The sequence below is a fragment of the Pan troglodytes genome, chromosome 13 (assembly GCF_028858775.2).
Source record: "Pan troglodytes isolate AG18354 chromosome 13, NHGRI_mPanTro3-v2.0_pri, whole genome shotgun sequence".
Lineage (NCBI taxonomy): Eukaryota > Metazoa > Chordata > Mammalia > Primates > Hominidae > Pan > Pan troglodytes.
The window spans coordinates 76,119,101-76,134,362 of NC_072411.2; the positions used below are offsets into that span (position 1 = coordinate 76,119,101).

The 15,262-nt window shown below is 37.0% G+C and overlaps 1 protein-coding gene across 3 annotated transcripts in view; it reads right to left on the reverse strand.

Moving 5' to 3' along the window:
- The window catches only part of OLA1 (Obg like ATPase 1), a 173,599-nt gene that overhangs the window by 3,700 nt on the left and 154,637 nt on the right, over positions 1-15,262 (reverse strand). For all 3 annotated transcript variants that reach the window (XM_003949919.6, XM_515918.8, XM_054679953.1), the window contains 3 exons: positions 3,200-3,340; positions 2,427-2,523; positions 244-366 (listed from right to left, as the gene is read on the reverse strand). In XM_003949919.6, the coding sequence (XP_003949968.2) occupies positions 244-366; positions 2,427-2,523; positions 3,200-3,340 (361 nt within the window). The remainder of the gene's footprint in view (positions 1-243; positions 367-2,426; positions 2,524-3,199; positions 3,341-15,262) is intronic.

Genomic DNA, 15,262 nt, shown 5'->3' on the forward strand with positions numbered 1-15,262 from the left:
TTTCAATTATAGAAAAAAACCTCCACAAAACTACTGACAATTCACACATTTTAAAAATGATCTAAAAGTATGTAAACATCTATAGCTCTTAAGTCAGTTGATAGTAACACTAAACGCTGATCATCTTATTACTTTATTTTAGACTACACTCAGTTTAAAAGATAATTATCATTCATTTTTATCATGACTAACTTCGCATCAGTGGAAACATTGTGAAATACAAAAATAAAAACAATTCTTTACCTTGACTGCATTTTCAGAACCTTCCTCTTTAAAATCTTCGTATTTCATTACTTCAGCCATAATGAATCCCTTTTCAAAATCTGTGTGAATCTTTCCTGCAGCCTGAGGAGCCTTAGTCCCTTTCTTTGAAAAGAAAGACCAGAGAAAACTAATTGCATTTAAGATGATTGATTGTAAGCATAGAGTTTCTTTTCTCTGATCTGCAGTTGGGCTCAACTAGAACTTAGTTTAATATCTGTTAAGATGTCAGGTATATAATTAGTACATTTTCAACACTGGGTAGTATCTGTGCAGCAGATTTAGCATAGATCAGTAGATATTAAAGAAGCGTAGCTTTGTTTTTCCTAACAGTCATCCACTGTTTTATTGATTTAGAAGCAGTGGTCTGGTTTTGGTGTAGGTTTCATTTCGATTTTCTATTCTTCACAGTGGAAAAAAAATAGATTTTTAAGTAACTTTCAAGCTGAATTATCAAAGGTTTTAAAAAGATAAAAAGCTCTCAAAATTTCAGCTCATCTAAAGAACATATAAAAATCAATATACAAAGGGACATTTTAAAGGCATTTCCAACAAATCATGTTGGAAATCTACATTCAGCAAATAATTGTGAAACTCTCAAAAAATTTCGATAATAAAATTTTTGAACATTTTGCATAATATTCCCTGCCTCTAACCATCATGAAGGAAATTCAAGTTGATATAGGGAGAGAAATGTCTTATAATTACCCCATATGTTATATTACAAGGATATATATTCCACACACACATAACCATGGAAAGAAATTTGAGAAATAACGGTGACCTAAAGGCTGCTTAATAAAGCATGTTAAAGTGATAAGGAGTCTGACACTAGAAAGCACAGTTTTTACAATAAAAGATGTATTGGGTTAATATAGCTACTCACTGATGCTTACCTGACTAAATATCTTAGCACATTAAATCATGGATACTTACAATCAGTCTTAAGATAAACCAGCTTTCACATTTTCAAGCCCAGAACATGCTATCTTTCCTACCTCCACATACTTAAGTTAGAAAGTTTTAAGGCTAAAATACATCTTTAAAATATATAGTAAAAATAAATCCTGGCAATTTGTTTACCAACTTGGATTTGCTTTGACATTATTTTTAAAATCTATATAAAAGGACCTTGGTTAGAAGTCAATCAAACATGTTTTTACAAAGGGGAGAGGAGATAAAAGAAAAGTAAATCTCACATTCACACAAGGCATTTAACATTATGTTAACTGCCTCCATGTTTCTATCCATATTAAATCAAAATACATGTAACAATAAATTACAGTAGTCACTGAAAACAGGAATCAAAGCACCACTAAAATTTATCGTGTAGCATATATTTAAAAAGCATAATAAAAGACTGAATAAGACACTATTTCTAAAAGTTCTGGTATTATTTTTATATTCTGTAACATACTATTTAGGATCACATATATTTCAAAATATTTTTCAATAGTAACTACTATGTTACAATATATTTAAATTTAAAAGCAAACCATTACAGTTCAGTTTCTATTGTCCTCTGGGAATAAATTAGTCATTCTCTCTGTTGTATTCAGTATACATCAATTTTTAAAATACATATCACATTTTTAAAGAAGTAAGACTGAACATATAACACTGAAAATAAACATTACTTCTATGAATTCAAATTTAAAAAGGCATGAATTATTACACGTTGAGTTTAGCTTTTTGAGCCCAACTGTGTATCTATGAAGAGCATAATGATGTCATATTGCTTTTATTGCTGAAAATGTAATCCGAGCAAAGCAAAGGAGGAAAGAACCACCCGCAACCCAAACAAACTTAGCGAATACAAAATGAAAAGCAACATCAATTTCACTGCAGACAAACCCAGTCACACAGATTAAGCAAGCACAATACTGGTGCGTCTTATCTCTGACCACAGGAGGAGGGTAGACAGATTCTACAGGATGAAGAAATTCAGACTATGTAATAGGCAGAATCAATTGTTACCTGCCTCAATCAATGCCGCTCCACTTTCACTGTTCAGCAGCTCACAAATAATTAAAGTTATCCTGGACAAAAACCTCATCTGTAATGACTAGCTAACCGCCACCATGACAAACTTCAAAGTCAGTGATATCAATCTGAATTCAATAGTGTGGAACTGGATATAGCTGATGAATAAGTATGAATCTTACCCTGATGGTCCATGCACGCACTTCATCTGGGCCTGCAGTGAAAAAGTATTCTAGTTGGAGTGCTGCAAACCCAGCCTTAATGATCTTTGGCAAAGCACTGAAATCAAATGAAACAAATTCACCCAACACATAAGTTGATTGTGCCAGAAATTGGTATAGAGCTAAAATTATTCATTTCAAGCAGAAAATGTTAAAGATAGTAGTAAATGACCATTCATCTTTCAGAATACACTTGAAGGGTTCGGAAAGCAAGTAACTGTTTTTAAAAACCTCTCTTCTAAAATTGGTTTTAATTGTATTAGCCTGAAGATATTATTTTGAATTGTTTGCTATTTAAAAAAAGAAAAATTATGACTATTTTCATCCAAAATTAATTATTTCCAGGACCTGGGCCATAAAAGCAAAATTATTTGATTGAAATCTGATATTTAAACAATATATTACTGTTACTCAGAAAAAATTATGGCAACTGATTCACCCTTTCCCCTCCCCCACTGAACATGACGAAAGAGTTTTGGCGATCATTCCTTCTCAAAAATATACATAACTAATACCTATGTTATAATTAAAACACTGTACGGAGATGACAGATGACAGTTAAAAACTTAATTTAAAATAAATCTTTTCACTCTGTCTCATGGTAAAGAAAGGAGAAGATTCCCTCTTTATAATGGTAATTACTCTGTCATTTATTATTCTATCAGCGCAAGCAATTAAATTACTGCAAGGAAATAGTTGATAATAAAGTGTAGGGAAAATGAATGCTAATTAACCTTTGTGTCATGTTCGCTTCCAGATACTTCTGTCTCTCCTCAGCACTCAATTCTTGCAACTTGAGTTCCAAGGCCCCACTAAAAGGAATGACCAAAGCACCTGGGTCATACTTGTCCACCCACTCTTTAATTTTTATCAACCTGTAGACAAAAAAGGGCACAACATTATCTTGTAGTGCATGCATGACTGTACCACATTCATTATTATCAAGTAGCACATACATATTCATAAGAATTGCACGGTTTTATGATGCCATCTTTTTGTGTATAGCTTTCCAAGGTCAAGGCATTAACAGGCAGCAACTGCTTCAGGTATACGCCATAGTATTTTACTGTAACCTAGTTTTACTTTAGCACATTATCTATGGAAACTATTATACAAATATTTAAAAACTTTTTTTAGTTACACTAAAATTGTTCAGCATTAACACCTGTACCCTTGAATAAAGCTTCCGTTTTACAATTTTTTGTTTTCCTTACTTTACAAAGTAAATTTTTAAAAGGAGAAGACATAAAGTTCTGTTTGTACAGGAATCATACCTAAAAATACCAGCTAATTCTGAAGAGCCCTTCACAAATAAATAATTTGTTCCACCCAGATATCTATATGCCTGGTTTAGTTCCTTCACGGACTAACAGAACTCACAGTGGTCACTGGTTTTGAGGAAGATTTTTCCTAGCCAGAACAAGCACGTGCAGAAATACAGATTTACAAATATAGTTGATCACGTACGCAGCTCTATGAACCTGACTTTTGTGAGAACAAGAATAATAGAACTGCAGAGGAAAGAAATTCCTTTAATCACAAAGGATTTGGAAAGCCAAATCAGTTAGGAAACTGATCCTAGTTGTTACCTGAAAAGACATTATTGAGTCATTTTTTTTCCTTCCAAAGCATGGAGTATTTGGCAAAGTAGTAATTAGAACATAAATGAAATAAGTGTAGTGAATATATTAATTAGGTTCAGAGCCTAACACTTTCCTAGCTTTTTATTACTGGGCAGGTTACTGAACGTTTCTAAGCCTCAGTTTCCTCACTTGTAAAAATAGAGATAATAATAGTACATATTATATTGTAAGGAACCTAGAAAAGCCTGCAAATAGTAAAGAATTAACAGCAGTTACTATTATTAATTTTCCTTCTCAGATAATCATAGCATACATTCCTATGAATCTGGAACTGAGTTTAGTGTGAGACTATACATTCCATTAAAATTTTTATAAAATTATGCTATAGGCTTACATAATTCCACTAGCCTGCTATATTTAGACAAAGGTTTTAATAGTTATTATGGCAAAATGCTGTGGCAGAAGTCCTTTAAATAATTAATGTAAATGCCACTTGAGAGGAAAAGAAAAACAAGAACTAAGTCACAAATCCATCAATGGCAGGGGAGCCGAGTTATTAGAAAATTAAGACTATGGCCCATTGAGCAGGATTTAGGATGGGAGAAAGGAATGAAAAACAATCACACAAGAGTTTGTATATGTTTGTTATACAAAGGTAACTACTTATTTAATATGTTATTTGTGGTTTTCAATCTTCATAATAGTATTTTTTCTTTTGTTCATATCCCAAAAAATGGACCAAGTCCTACGATTTATGTTGCCTTTAACATAAAATTCAAACTAGATGTTTTCTTAACCAAAATTAAGAAGGACAGGTTAAAAAAAAGGTGGGGGGACTGAAATTGGTGCTTCTGTCTCCGTTAACGTTATGGTATTCTAAGTTACTTCACAGACTTACACTATTCAAACAAAAGTCTATATTCAAATGTTATCATCAATGGTTTAGTAACATACTTTTATTATACAAGTTAAAATCAAATATGTAATTTTAAAAAAGCAGATCACATACCAAATAGATTCAATGAAAGTGAAATAAAACAAGCCCATGTAAAAGGAGAATATAAAAATATCATACACATTTTATTTCATAAATATGGTCAACAGAACTAATAAAACTAGAACTGTTATGAAACAACAAGATAAGAAATAATTACTTTAGCTAACACATCAATTCAGAATAACAATAGTCCTACCCTGTCATTTTAACAGCCTTTCCTGCAGAGTTCTCAGAGGGATTATTTGCATTCCTCAGGTGTTCTATTGTACAATTCAAATGAATAAAGACTTACAAATCATTCCTCTACCGCCAATGTGAGACTTTGATCTGGTGAATACACTATTGTACCTTAACTATAATTGGCAAAAAACCTGACAGTGTAGAGCATCACAAGCTTAATAACAAAGGAGAATATCTCAAAGTGTTGACAGATGATCTTCATAATGCAGAAGCAGAGCTGGTACATTTTAGCAGTAAATGAGCACTGAGGTCTAAAGGTCTCTAAAGTGACTGACATCAGACCTGCTATAGCCTCACTAAAAGAAAAAGGTACCGTAGCACTCTCCCGTAAAGTGAGTTAGGCTCTTTGCCTGCCAGCTTCACTTTTGTGACTTTCACTGTCATAGAAAACACAGGGAAGATGAAAAGTGAGTGAGGTTCTTTGGCTGTCTGCTTTACTTTTGTGACTTTTACTATCAAACAAAAGTGGGAAATGTCCCAAAGTGATTTTTAATTACATCTATGAAATAAACCTAGGGTAATTAAAAATATTATTTGATTTCAAGATTATAGACTGAAATATATGTGGTGTATCTATTAGGCCTGATGGTTACAAAAGTGTGATAATGAGGCCAAGATCACAAGTCTGAACCCCATGGGGACCAGTTACCTTTTGCAGAAAAATGTCTATTCTCTTTCTACAAACCATACCCCAAACTATAGCTAGTCATCTCAAAAATGTGTGCTATTGGCACGAGGGATATAGAAAATTAAAGTTGAGCTCAGTACCACTACTAGAAAAACAATTCCAAGCCATTCTGTCGAAGTGCCTGAATAATAATCTCTATGTACAAATGTTAGCAAATGTCTAAAGAAAGTCATCCAGTTGCTAGTGATCAAAATAATAATGATATTGTCAAAGAATATCAAATTATATGGTGGGTGGGAGGAGAAGGAACAGTAAAGACAGTAGACCCCTAAAGAGTTAAACTGTAAAGCCTTTCATAGACTTCATTTTGCAAATCTGTCTGAGCAGATTACTGCAAAGGGATCCATCCTTCCTCATAAGCAGCCAAAGACACATTTGATTTCCTCAGTCTTAGGAGTAACAAATGGAAAGTGGAAGTGCCATTAGTTGTATTTTTCTTCCCGGTAGTGATTCCACAGCAAGGGGACAAAGAAAGGACAACTAGTTTTAAGACAAAAAGGATGATACTTTGAGACACACTGGCAGGTTGTGGTCTACAATAGGAGTCCTCAACCCCTGGACTGTGGACTGGTACCAGGCCATGGCCTGTTAGGAATCAGGCTGCACAGCAGGAGGTGAGTGGGGAACGAGCATCACCACTTGAGCCCTGCCTCCTGTCAGATCAGCGGCAGCATTAGATTCTCATAGAAGCCCAAACCCTATTGTGAATTGCACGTGCAAGGGATCCAGGTTGTGCACTCCTTACGAGAATCTAATGCCTGATGATCTGAGGTGGAACAGTTTCATCCTGAAACCACACCCCCATCACCCACCCATGGAAAAATTGTCTTCCATGAAACCAGTCCCTGGTGCCAACAAGGTCGGGGACCGCTTGTCTACAGATTCTTCGGCAGAATGAGACCATTACTATTAAATTAATATCAAATTTCCAAAAGATCATGTCTCAAATTTACTTTTAGCCTTGTAATCTGACTTTCTTAGCCAGCCTTAAAATTCCAGATGCCAAAATTTGATTTTCCCAGGGTTAGTTTACATTGTTTATATTTCTTTTCCCAGATATGAATTTTATTACTAAACATTCTATTTGTTTCTTCCAAATCTACTTGCTTTAATTGGGTAATATTTTAAACTTGTTTAATAAGTTCTTTGTCCCTTTCAACATTAATTTGCAAGTTCTTTTCAGACTGCTTTGACTTATAGTTTCTTGAGTATAACTCCCCTCTCAAATCCCCCTGTCCCCATTTGTCATCTGCTAATGATCTTTCAGGACAGTTGGTTCCTGCATATGGGCTATATTTGTGTATGTGTGGTCATTTTGGCAGCTGCAGATATGTTCTAAGGGAGTCTGGTGGTCCCCAGGATTGAGATGTATCTATGGGGTAGTCTTGTGGTTACTTCTAGGGAGAGATCTACGGAGGGTCCTGGGATCCAGGGAAGTTTTATTAATGTTTTTAGGCTTAGTGTTTCTGCACTAGGTTATGGGTAATGCTTCTTACAGTGCAGTCTCAGTTTCTAATTTCCTGAGAATAACAGTTTCCTCCCTTGTTTGGAAGCAGGGAGGGGTATTTTTCTAGTATCTGGTCATGGAAATGACAGCTTCTTCTGGGCTTTATGAGTGGGCCTCGCTCTAGTTATCTACAGCCTGGAAACTGTTCCTTGACTCTTATTCCTGTATGGACACTAAAGCCTCTAAATCACATACGGTAGCCCCCATTTTTCCGATGGGGATATGTTTCAAGATCCTCAGTGGATGGCTAAACCCTCGGACAGTACCAAACCCTATATATACTATGTTTTTTCCTGAAGCTGAAAACTTTCCACCTTTTCACTTAAAGGAAGCACTATATGGCTTCTCTTTGGCAAATCCAAATTGCCAGCATCATATACTTAATAATGCCTTTGGGGCCATTATTAAGTAAATTAAGGGACGCTTGAACACAAGCACCATGATACCTTGACAGTCTGGATAACCAAGACGGCTACTAAGTGACTAATGGGCAGGTCGCATCCACAGTGGATACGCTGGACAAAGGTACAGTTCACATTCGGGGGTGGTGGTTCAGGATTTCATCAAACTACTCAGAGCGGTGTGTAATTTAACACTTAGAAATTGTTTATTTTTGCCCATTTAGTATTTTCAGACTGCGGTTGACAGCGGGAACTGAAACGGCAGAAAGCAAAACTGCAGATAAGGGGGAGCTGCTATATTAGTTCCGTTTTCTCTGAAGGCCATGCACCATCAACTTCATTCTCTACTGTTACTGAGTTTCGTTCTTGTTTTTGGCACCTAGAGAGTCCTTTTCTTGCTTTCAAGTCCTATTGTATATTCTTTCTTTTTTTCTTTTTTCTTTTTTTTTTTGAGACAAAGTCTCACTCTGTCGCCAGGCTGGAGTGCAGTGGTGTGATCTCGGCTCACTGCAACCTCTGCCTCCCAGGTTCAAGTGATTCTCCTACCTCAGCCTCCCGAGTAGCTGGATTACAGGTGCCCGCCACCACACCCAGACAATTTTTGTATTTTAGTAGAGATGGGGTTTCACCATGTTGGCCAAGAGGGTCTCGGTCTCTTGACCTCAGGTGATCCACCCGCCTCGGCCTCCCAAAGTGCTGGGATTGCAGGCATGAGCCACTGCACTCGGCCCCTATTGTATATTCCAAAACTACCACACCATCATCAATACCAATTTTTTCTGATTATTGTTTCTGGTGTTTCTACGTATTAGGAACAAGAAGGAAGGAAGCTTCCTGTATTGGCCCAGTTCACCATCTTAACAGGAAGCACTTCATACTACAGTTAAATGTCCATTCTATAATGTTCTAATACAATATCTTTCAAACTTTTTTTGACCACACCCCCCTAGTAAAAAATAGATTTTACACTTTGACTCAAACATATGGTATACAGACATATTATTTTCACACACATTATAAAGGGAACAGAGAAATCCCAGTAGTGCTATTTGATATTTTGCATAAAATCCAAAACCAAATTCTTGCAACTTAAAACACAACCCTGAAATAGTTTTCTCAAGCATACGTTAATAAGAAACTTATTGTATTATTTTCCCCACCTCATGCCTTTCTAACCTTTCAACTACCTCTAGCCACTCAAATTCTCATTATAATTTCTGAAAATCCTTTAAAGATGGGTCAATCCAACAATAAAGCCAAGTTATATTACCATTTATGGCATCTTTGTTGATATACATTAGGACATTCTCAAATCTGATTTTTTTAATATCAAAGTATACTTAAAATATTTTTTTAAATGTTACATATGGTATTATTAGACATTTACAAACACCTTATATAGTTACCTGTTTGAACTTACATCTTCACTTTAAAAATAAATCAACAGTGATATCTTGCTTCTCTAATTGTATATAACTGGTGTCAAGAACCACATCTCAATATACACAAAATGATGCAACTTACATAAAAGAGGCTCCAGGGCTGGTTAATTAAGTAACGTAGCATCATTCAGTCATTAAGGACTTGGCTTTTACTAAGCTAGCTCCCCTCATGTTGTCCATGGTATGGATGTACCATTAATCCAGGGGGTTCTGTTAAACACTGATGTCATTTCTACTTTTCTCCCTTGAAGGTTTACACTCATTTCTATTACAACTGCTCAGAGTCCCAAAGCATGACTTCAAGATATCAGAGTCCTCTTTACCACTTTCCAAATAAGATTACTATAAATTAATGTCAGTTTATAGTATTAACCTGTAAACCTGTTATAGCAGGTTTATAACCTGCACTAAAATCAATACCACAAACAATATACAAACTAAAATATGTCATAAATAATATTCTTTCAAAGTCAAAATTCCAAAATTCTCAACTCTTCAAAATTCTTTGAATAAAATTATTAAAATTCAATACATCTTTACTTTTATTTTACTTCTGCTTATAACCATTTTCTGAATGGAGGTTATTAAGGAAGTCTGTGGTGAAAATAAGGAGAAAGAAGAAATACCAAAAAAGTAAATTCTAGTTTAACGAATGTTTGAAAGTCTAATCCCTCTTCTAAAAGAGAGCTAAGGCCGGGCTTGGTGGTTCATGCCTATAATCCCAGCACTTTGGGAGGCTGAGGCGGGAGAACTGCTTGAGCCCAGGAGTTCAAGGCTACAGTGAGCTATAAGAGCACAATCATACTCCAGCCTGGATGACAGAGTGAAACCCTGTCTCAAAAATAAATAAATAAATAAATAAATAAATAAATAAAGCTCCATCTTCCATACATGTAAGAGACTTCAAGTTTCAATGTTCTTGTCTGACTTCACGGAGTTGTACAGAATAACATAATTGCAACTTTGCTACGCAAAGTGTGATCATATCACTTGAGTGTGTGATAGAAATGCAGGAATCTTAGCTGGTCATGGTGGTTCACACATGTAGTCCTAGCTACTTGGGAGGCTGAGGCAGGAGGATCCCTTGAGCCCAGGAGTTGGAGGCTACAGTGAGCTATGATCCTGCCTGGCCAAATGAGTGAGACCTCATCAAAAAGAAAAGAAAAAAGAATAAAAGGAAATGCAGAATCTTGAACCCCACCTCAGATCAGAATCTGCACTTTAACAAGCTCCCTGGGTGATTCATATGCATGTTAAACTTTCAGAAGCACTGAACTAAAGGACTTTGAAAATAAACGCACATGAACTGAAAGTACGAAAATGTCTGAGATAACTATGCAGACCAACTGATAAACTAGAGGCAGATATTGACTACCTATACTGCTAATAGCGGAGAACAGTAAGGATAGGAAAATTCCTGCTTATATTTCCCAGGTTCAAAACCAGAAAAGGAAAATGTCACCAAAATTTCAGGAAGTATAAGGAAAATGTTTGCTCTGAATCCTCTGCAATGTCAAAGAAGTCTCAGATTCACATTACTATGGTCAACAGTGTCTTACTTTATAAGACATAATTATTGGCTGGGTGCAGTGGCTCATGCCTGTAATCCCAGGACTTTGGGAGGCCGAGGCGGGGGGATTGCTTGAGCTCATGAGTTCGAGACCAGCCTGGGCAACATGGTGAAATGACGTTTCTACAAAAAATACAAAAATTATCCAGGCATGGTAGCCCACGCCTGTAGTCCCAGCTACTTGGAAGGCTGAGGTGGGAGGATCGCTTTAGCCCAGGAGGAGAAGGTTGCAGGGAGTCGAGATCATGCTACCGCACTCTAGCCTTTGCGACAGGGCGAGACCCTGTCTCAAAAAAAAAAAAAAAAAAAAGGACATAATTATGCTTTTCTTATCCTAATAACCTCAATACCTGGAGAAACATCTGTAGTAAGTTAGCTTTGGAGTCTAGATTCAGAATATAAGAAGTGATTCCAGCACAGAGGACTGTGAAATCTAAATTTATATCAAGTGAAAGATACATTACCACAAATTGTTCCCTATGAGAACCTCACAGAACTACTGGCTGAAAAACCCCATTCATTTTAGTGACTATAATAAGACAGCATGTGTGTGTGTATGTGTAAGAAAATAAATTCTAGAGAAATGGCCATTTCTTTTGCAGCATATAAAAATTGGATTTCAGACTTTCTGTTTTGAGGATTAACACACTTTCTGATTCCAGTGATAACTGGAAGGCTACCACAAAATTGAAATGACGAGTGTTACAACAGGCAGGCAACCTTAAAAGCAAATTAGAATGTTTAGCAAAAAGGCTCCACTTAAAAAAAGTTCTTTACAATGAATGAATAAACAGGTGGAAAGAAAACATTAGGGTAAATTCTAATTAGTTTGAGTTAATCATAGTTCCCCATTCTCCAGCTGGCAAACGGTTTGAGGGGGCATGTGAACCAGTTCTAATCAAAGGAGCCAATGGAGTTTGTGGGAAGGCCTGCTAAGAGACTTTAGGAAAAAGAACCAAAAGGCTCCTCTGGCTCTTAAAAAGAGAACAGAAGAGGCTCTCTGGTGGAGACTATTTCGGATTTCATCCTTGGAACTCTAGTGGCCATTTTGTGACCGTAAGAAGGGAAGTGGGGAAAGATGGGAAAACCCTTGTTCTTGAAATCATAGGAACACTTAATTAACCAACCCAGGAGACAAACTACCTCGGGTCTTAGGTACTGGGATTATAATATTTGTAGCTGAAGGCATCCCGATACTGATAATGATGACATTTAGGGTTATTTTCAAGTAAGTATATAACTGTAGCTCCTCTTAACTGGTCTAACTCTAATTTGTTCTTTAAGATAAGAATCTCCTTGAGAGCCTTCCCTGAACTCCCATGTGGGCCAGAGCTATCACCACATTCCACTGTATACTATAATATTGCCCATAGTTTTCTGTTTATCTCTTCACACTATAGAAAACAATTTCTTGAGGTCGGAGACTGTGGCTTTACTCCCTATTGTATCCACAGAAATCTCCTAGCACAATGCCTGGCACATAGTGGGTGCTCAAATATTTTCTAAATAGATAATAAGGGGGAAAGAGTTTCAGCTAATACCTAGCTGAGTGACTCCAGGTGGTTATTTAACATCTCTTAGCTTTAATATACTCATCTGCAAACTGGTCTAGATAAGTAGTTTTCAACCTCTTCTGAGTTCTGTAAAAGGATTTCCCAATGTGGAAGGAAGAGAAAGGGTACGGAGAACAAGGGAAGAAGGGACAGTGAGGTTTTGGATTTTCCACTCTTGCATTTCAACCAGAAATGCTTCATTTTTATATGATGGGTTTCTGCATAAGATTTTATCTGAAGATTTTATCTGTCATCATCCGTTTTATCTGTTGTTTTTAATGACTCTAAAGTTCACTGGTTAAATTATCTCTTTCAGATGGAAAATTCTGTAACTTTATGGCATATGCCAGAAATTAAACAAGTACAAGTGCTGAAATCTTCAGGTACTTCATTCAGATTTCTGCTTAAATGTTACTTTTCAACATTTTTTTAAAAATAGCAGCTGGGTACGGTGGCTCATGCCTGTAATCCCAGCACTTTGGGAGGCTGAGGTGGGCAGAACACCTGAGGTCAGGAGTTTGAGACCAGCCTGGCTAACATGGTGAAACACCATCTCTACTATGAGCCGGGTATGGTGGCGGGCACCTGTAGTCCCAGCTACTCAGAGGCTGAGGCAGGAGAATCGCTTAAACCTGGGAGGTGGAGTTGCAGTGAGCGGAGATCATGCCACTGCACTCCAGCCTGGGAGACAGCGAGACTCTGCCTCAAAAAAAAAAAAAAAAAAGCCTCTCCCTTCTCATTTTCTGCCAATCTCTACTCCCTTACATTGACTTATTTTTATTCATGGCACTTATTATATTATGTACTTAATGTTAACTGTCTTCCACCTGGCATTAGTGGATAGATAAATAGAGAATCGCTTGAACCTGGGAGGCGGAGGTTGCAGTGAGCCAAGATCACGCCTCTGCACTCCAGCCTAGGCAACAAGAGCAAAACTCCATCTCAAAAAAAAAAAAAGAAAAGAAAAGAAAAAAGGAGAGGAGAGGAGAGAGGAGGGGAGGGGTTATTGACCAGTTATTGAGCCAAGGAACTTTTCGATTATTTTGTACACTGCAGTAAATCTCCAGCACCACTTATAATAGTGCTTGGCATAAGCAGATGCTCAATAAATGTTGGATCAGTGAATATGAATGAATTGAGTTGAAACTTAATCTAAAAAAGACTAGGTAAAAGAACATTTAGGGCCAGGTGTCTGGGTGGTGGCTCACGCCTGTAATCCCAGCACTTTGGGAGGCAGAGGCAGGTGGATCATTTGAGGCCAGGAGTTTGAGACCAGCCTGGGCAACATGGTGAAACCCCGTCTCTATAAAAAAATACAAAAATTAGGTGTGGTGGCATGCGCCTGTAGTCCCAGCTACTAGGGAGGCTGAGGTGGGAGGATCACCTGAGCCCAGGAGTTCGAGGTTGTGGTGAGCTGTGATCGCACCACTGCACTCCAGCCTGGGTGACAGAGTTAGACTCTGTCTCAAAAAGAACATTCAGAGAAGCATGTATTATTCTTACATACCTTATCTACTTGTCTTCTACCAGAGTCAACCTTCAGAAATTAATATGCTTGTTTAGTTTAGAAATTAGTATGCTTGTTTTTTAGCTGGAACTGTGAAGTGAAAATCACAACAGGACCTGGGGAGGCATATCTGATTGCTATAAGGCTATATATAAAAAAATCATAGTACAGTGGGGTTATTTTCATTCCCAGGTTATATCTGTTGCTTGACCTACTACAATTCAAGTCTGAACCGTCAAGCTACTAACCACCTCAAGGTTCACTGTGAATGTACAAAACAAGCACCTCAAACTTTTAGATCATTCCCGAATCTCCGGCTTCTTACTCTGCTTCAAGGCTACTAAGACTTGTGTTCAGACTAAGTGGCCTCCAGCAGGTTACATTTTTGAAACTTTAAAGCAGTGTTTCTCAAAATTTCGTTTGTGAACAACCTGTGAATCCAGGCTTTACAAAAAAAGCTAAATTGGCTGGGTGCAATGGCTCACGCCTGTAATCCCAGCATTTTGGGGATTTGGTGGGAAGATGGCTTGGGCCCAGGAATTCAAGAATAGCCTGAGCAACATAGTGAGACCCCATCTCTATGAATAAAAAATAAAATAAAATAAAATAATAAAAAAATTAGCCAGGCATGGTGGTGAGCACCTATAGTCAAGCCACCCAGGAGGCTGAGGTGGGAGGATCACTTGAACCCAGGAGAGGCTGCAGTGACCCATGATTGCACCGCTGCACTGCACTACAGCCTGGGTGACAGAAGAAGACCTCTTCTCAAAAAAAAAACCAAACAAACCACCAACCAACCAACCAATCAAACACCACCACCACCAACAAAAAAACAACTAAATTTACGATCTCTAGAAGCAAGGAATATGCATTTAACTCTTACAACACTTTGTACTCGGACGTCTGAAAATCACTATTTTTTAATCTGTATCTATTCCTTGTAATTTTATATTCTGGTTGTAAACATCGCACATGGAAACATTCTGTAATTATAGTTGTCATGAGATATGAAGCCAATATTTGTATCTAGAGACTGTGAAACTCAGTTAGCTACAAGAAAATTTCCCAACCCTATATTATGTTCCTATATACAAGATAAAATTATATCTGGCCATGAGGCCGCAGGATAAACTATCTCTCTTTTCCATTTTTGTTCAAAGAGGACAACAACAATAGGCTGATGTAGTTTATAATCAAAATATAAGTTTATAGGGAGAGCCACAAATCTTGATTTAACTACCACTACATATCATTTTCTTAGAATGTGATCAGAGATGGAACTTCCATATCCAAACTATTTATGAAGATG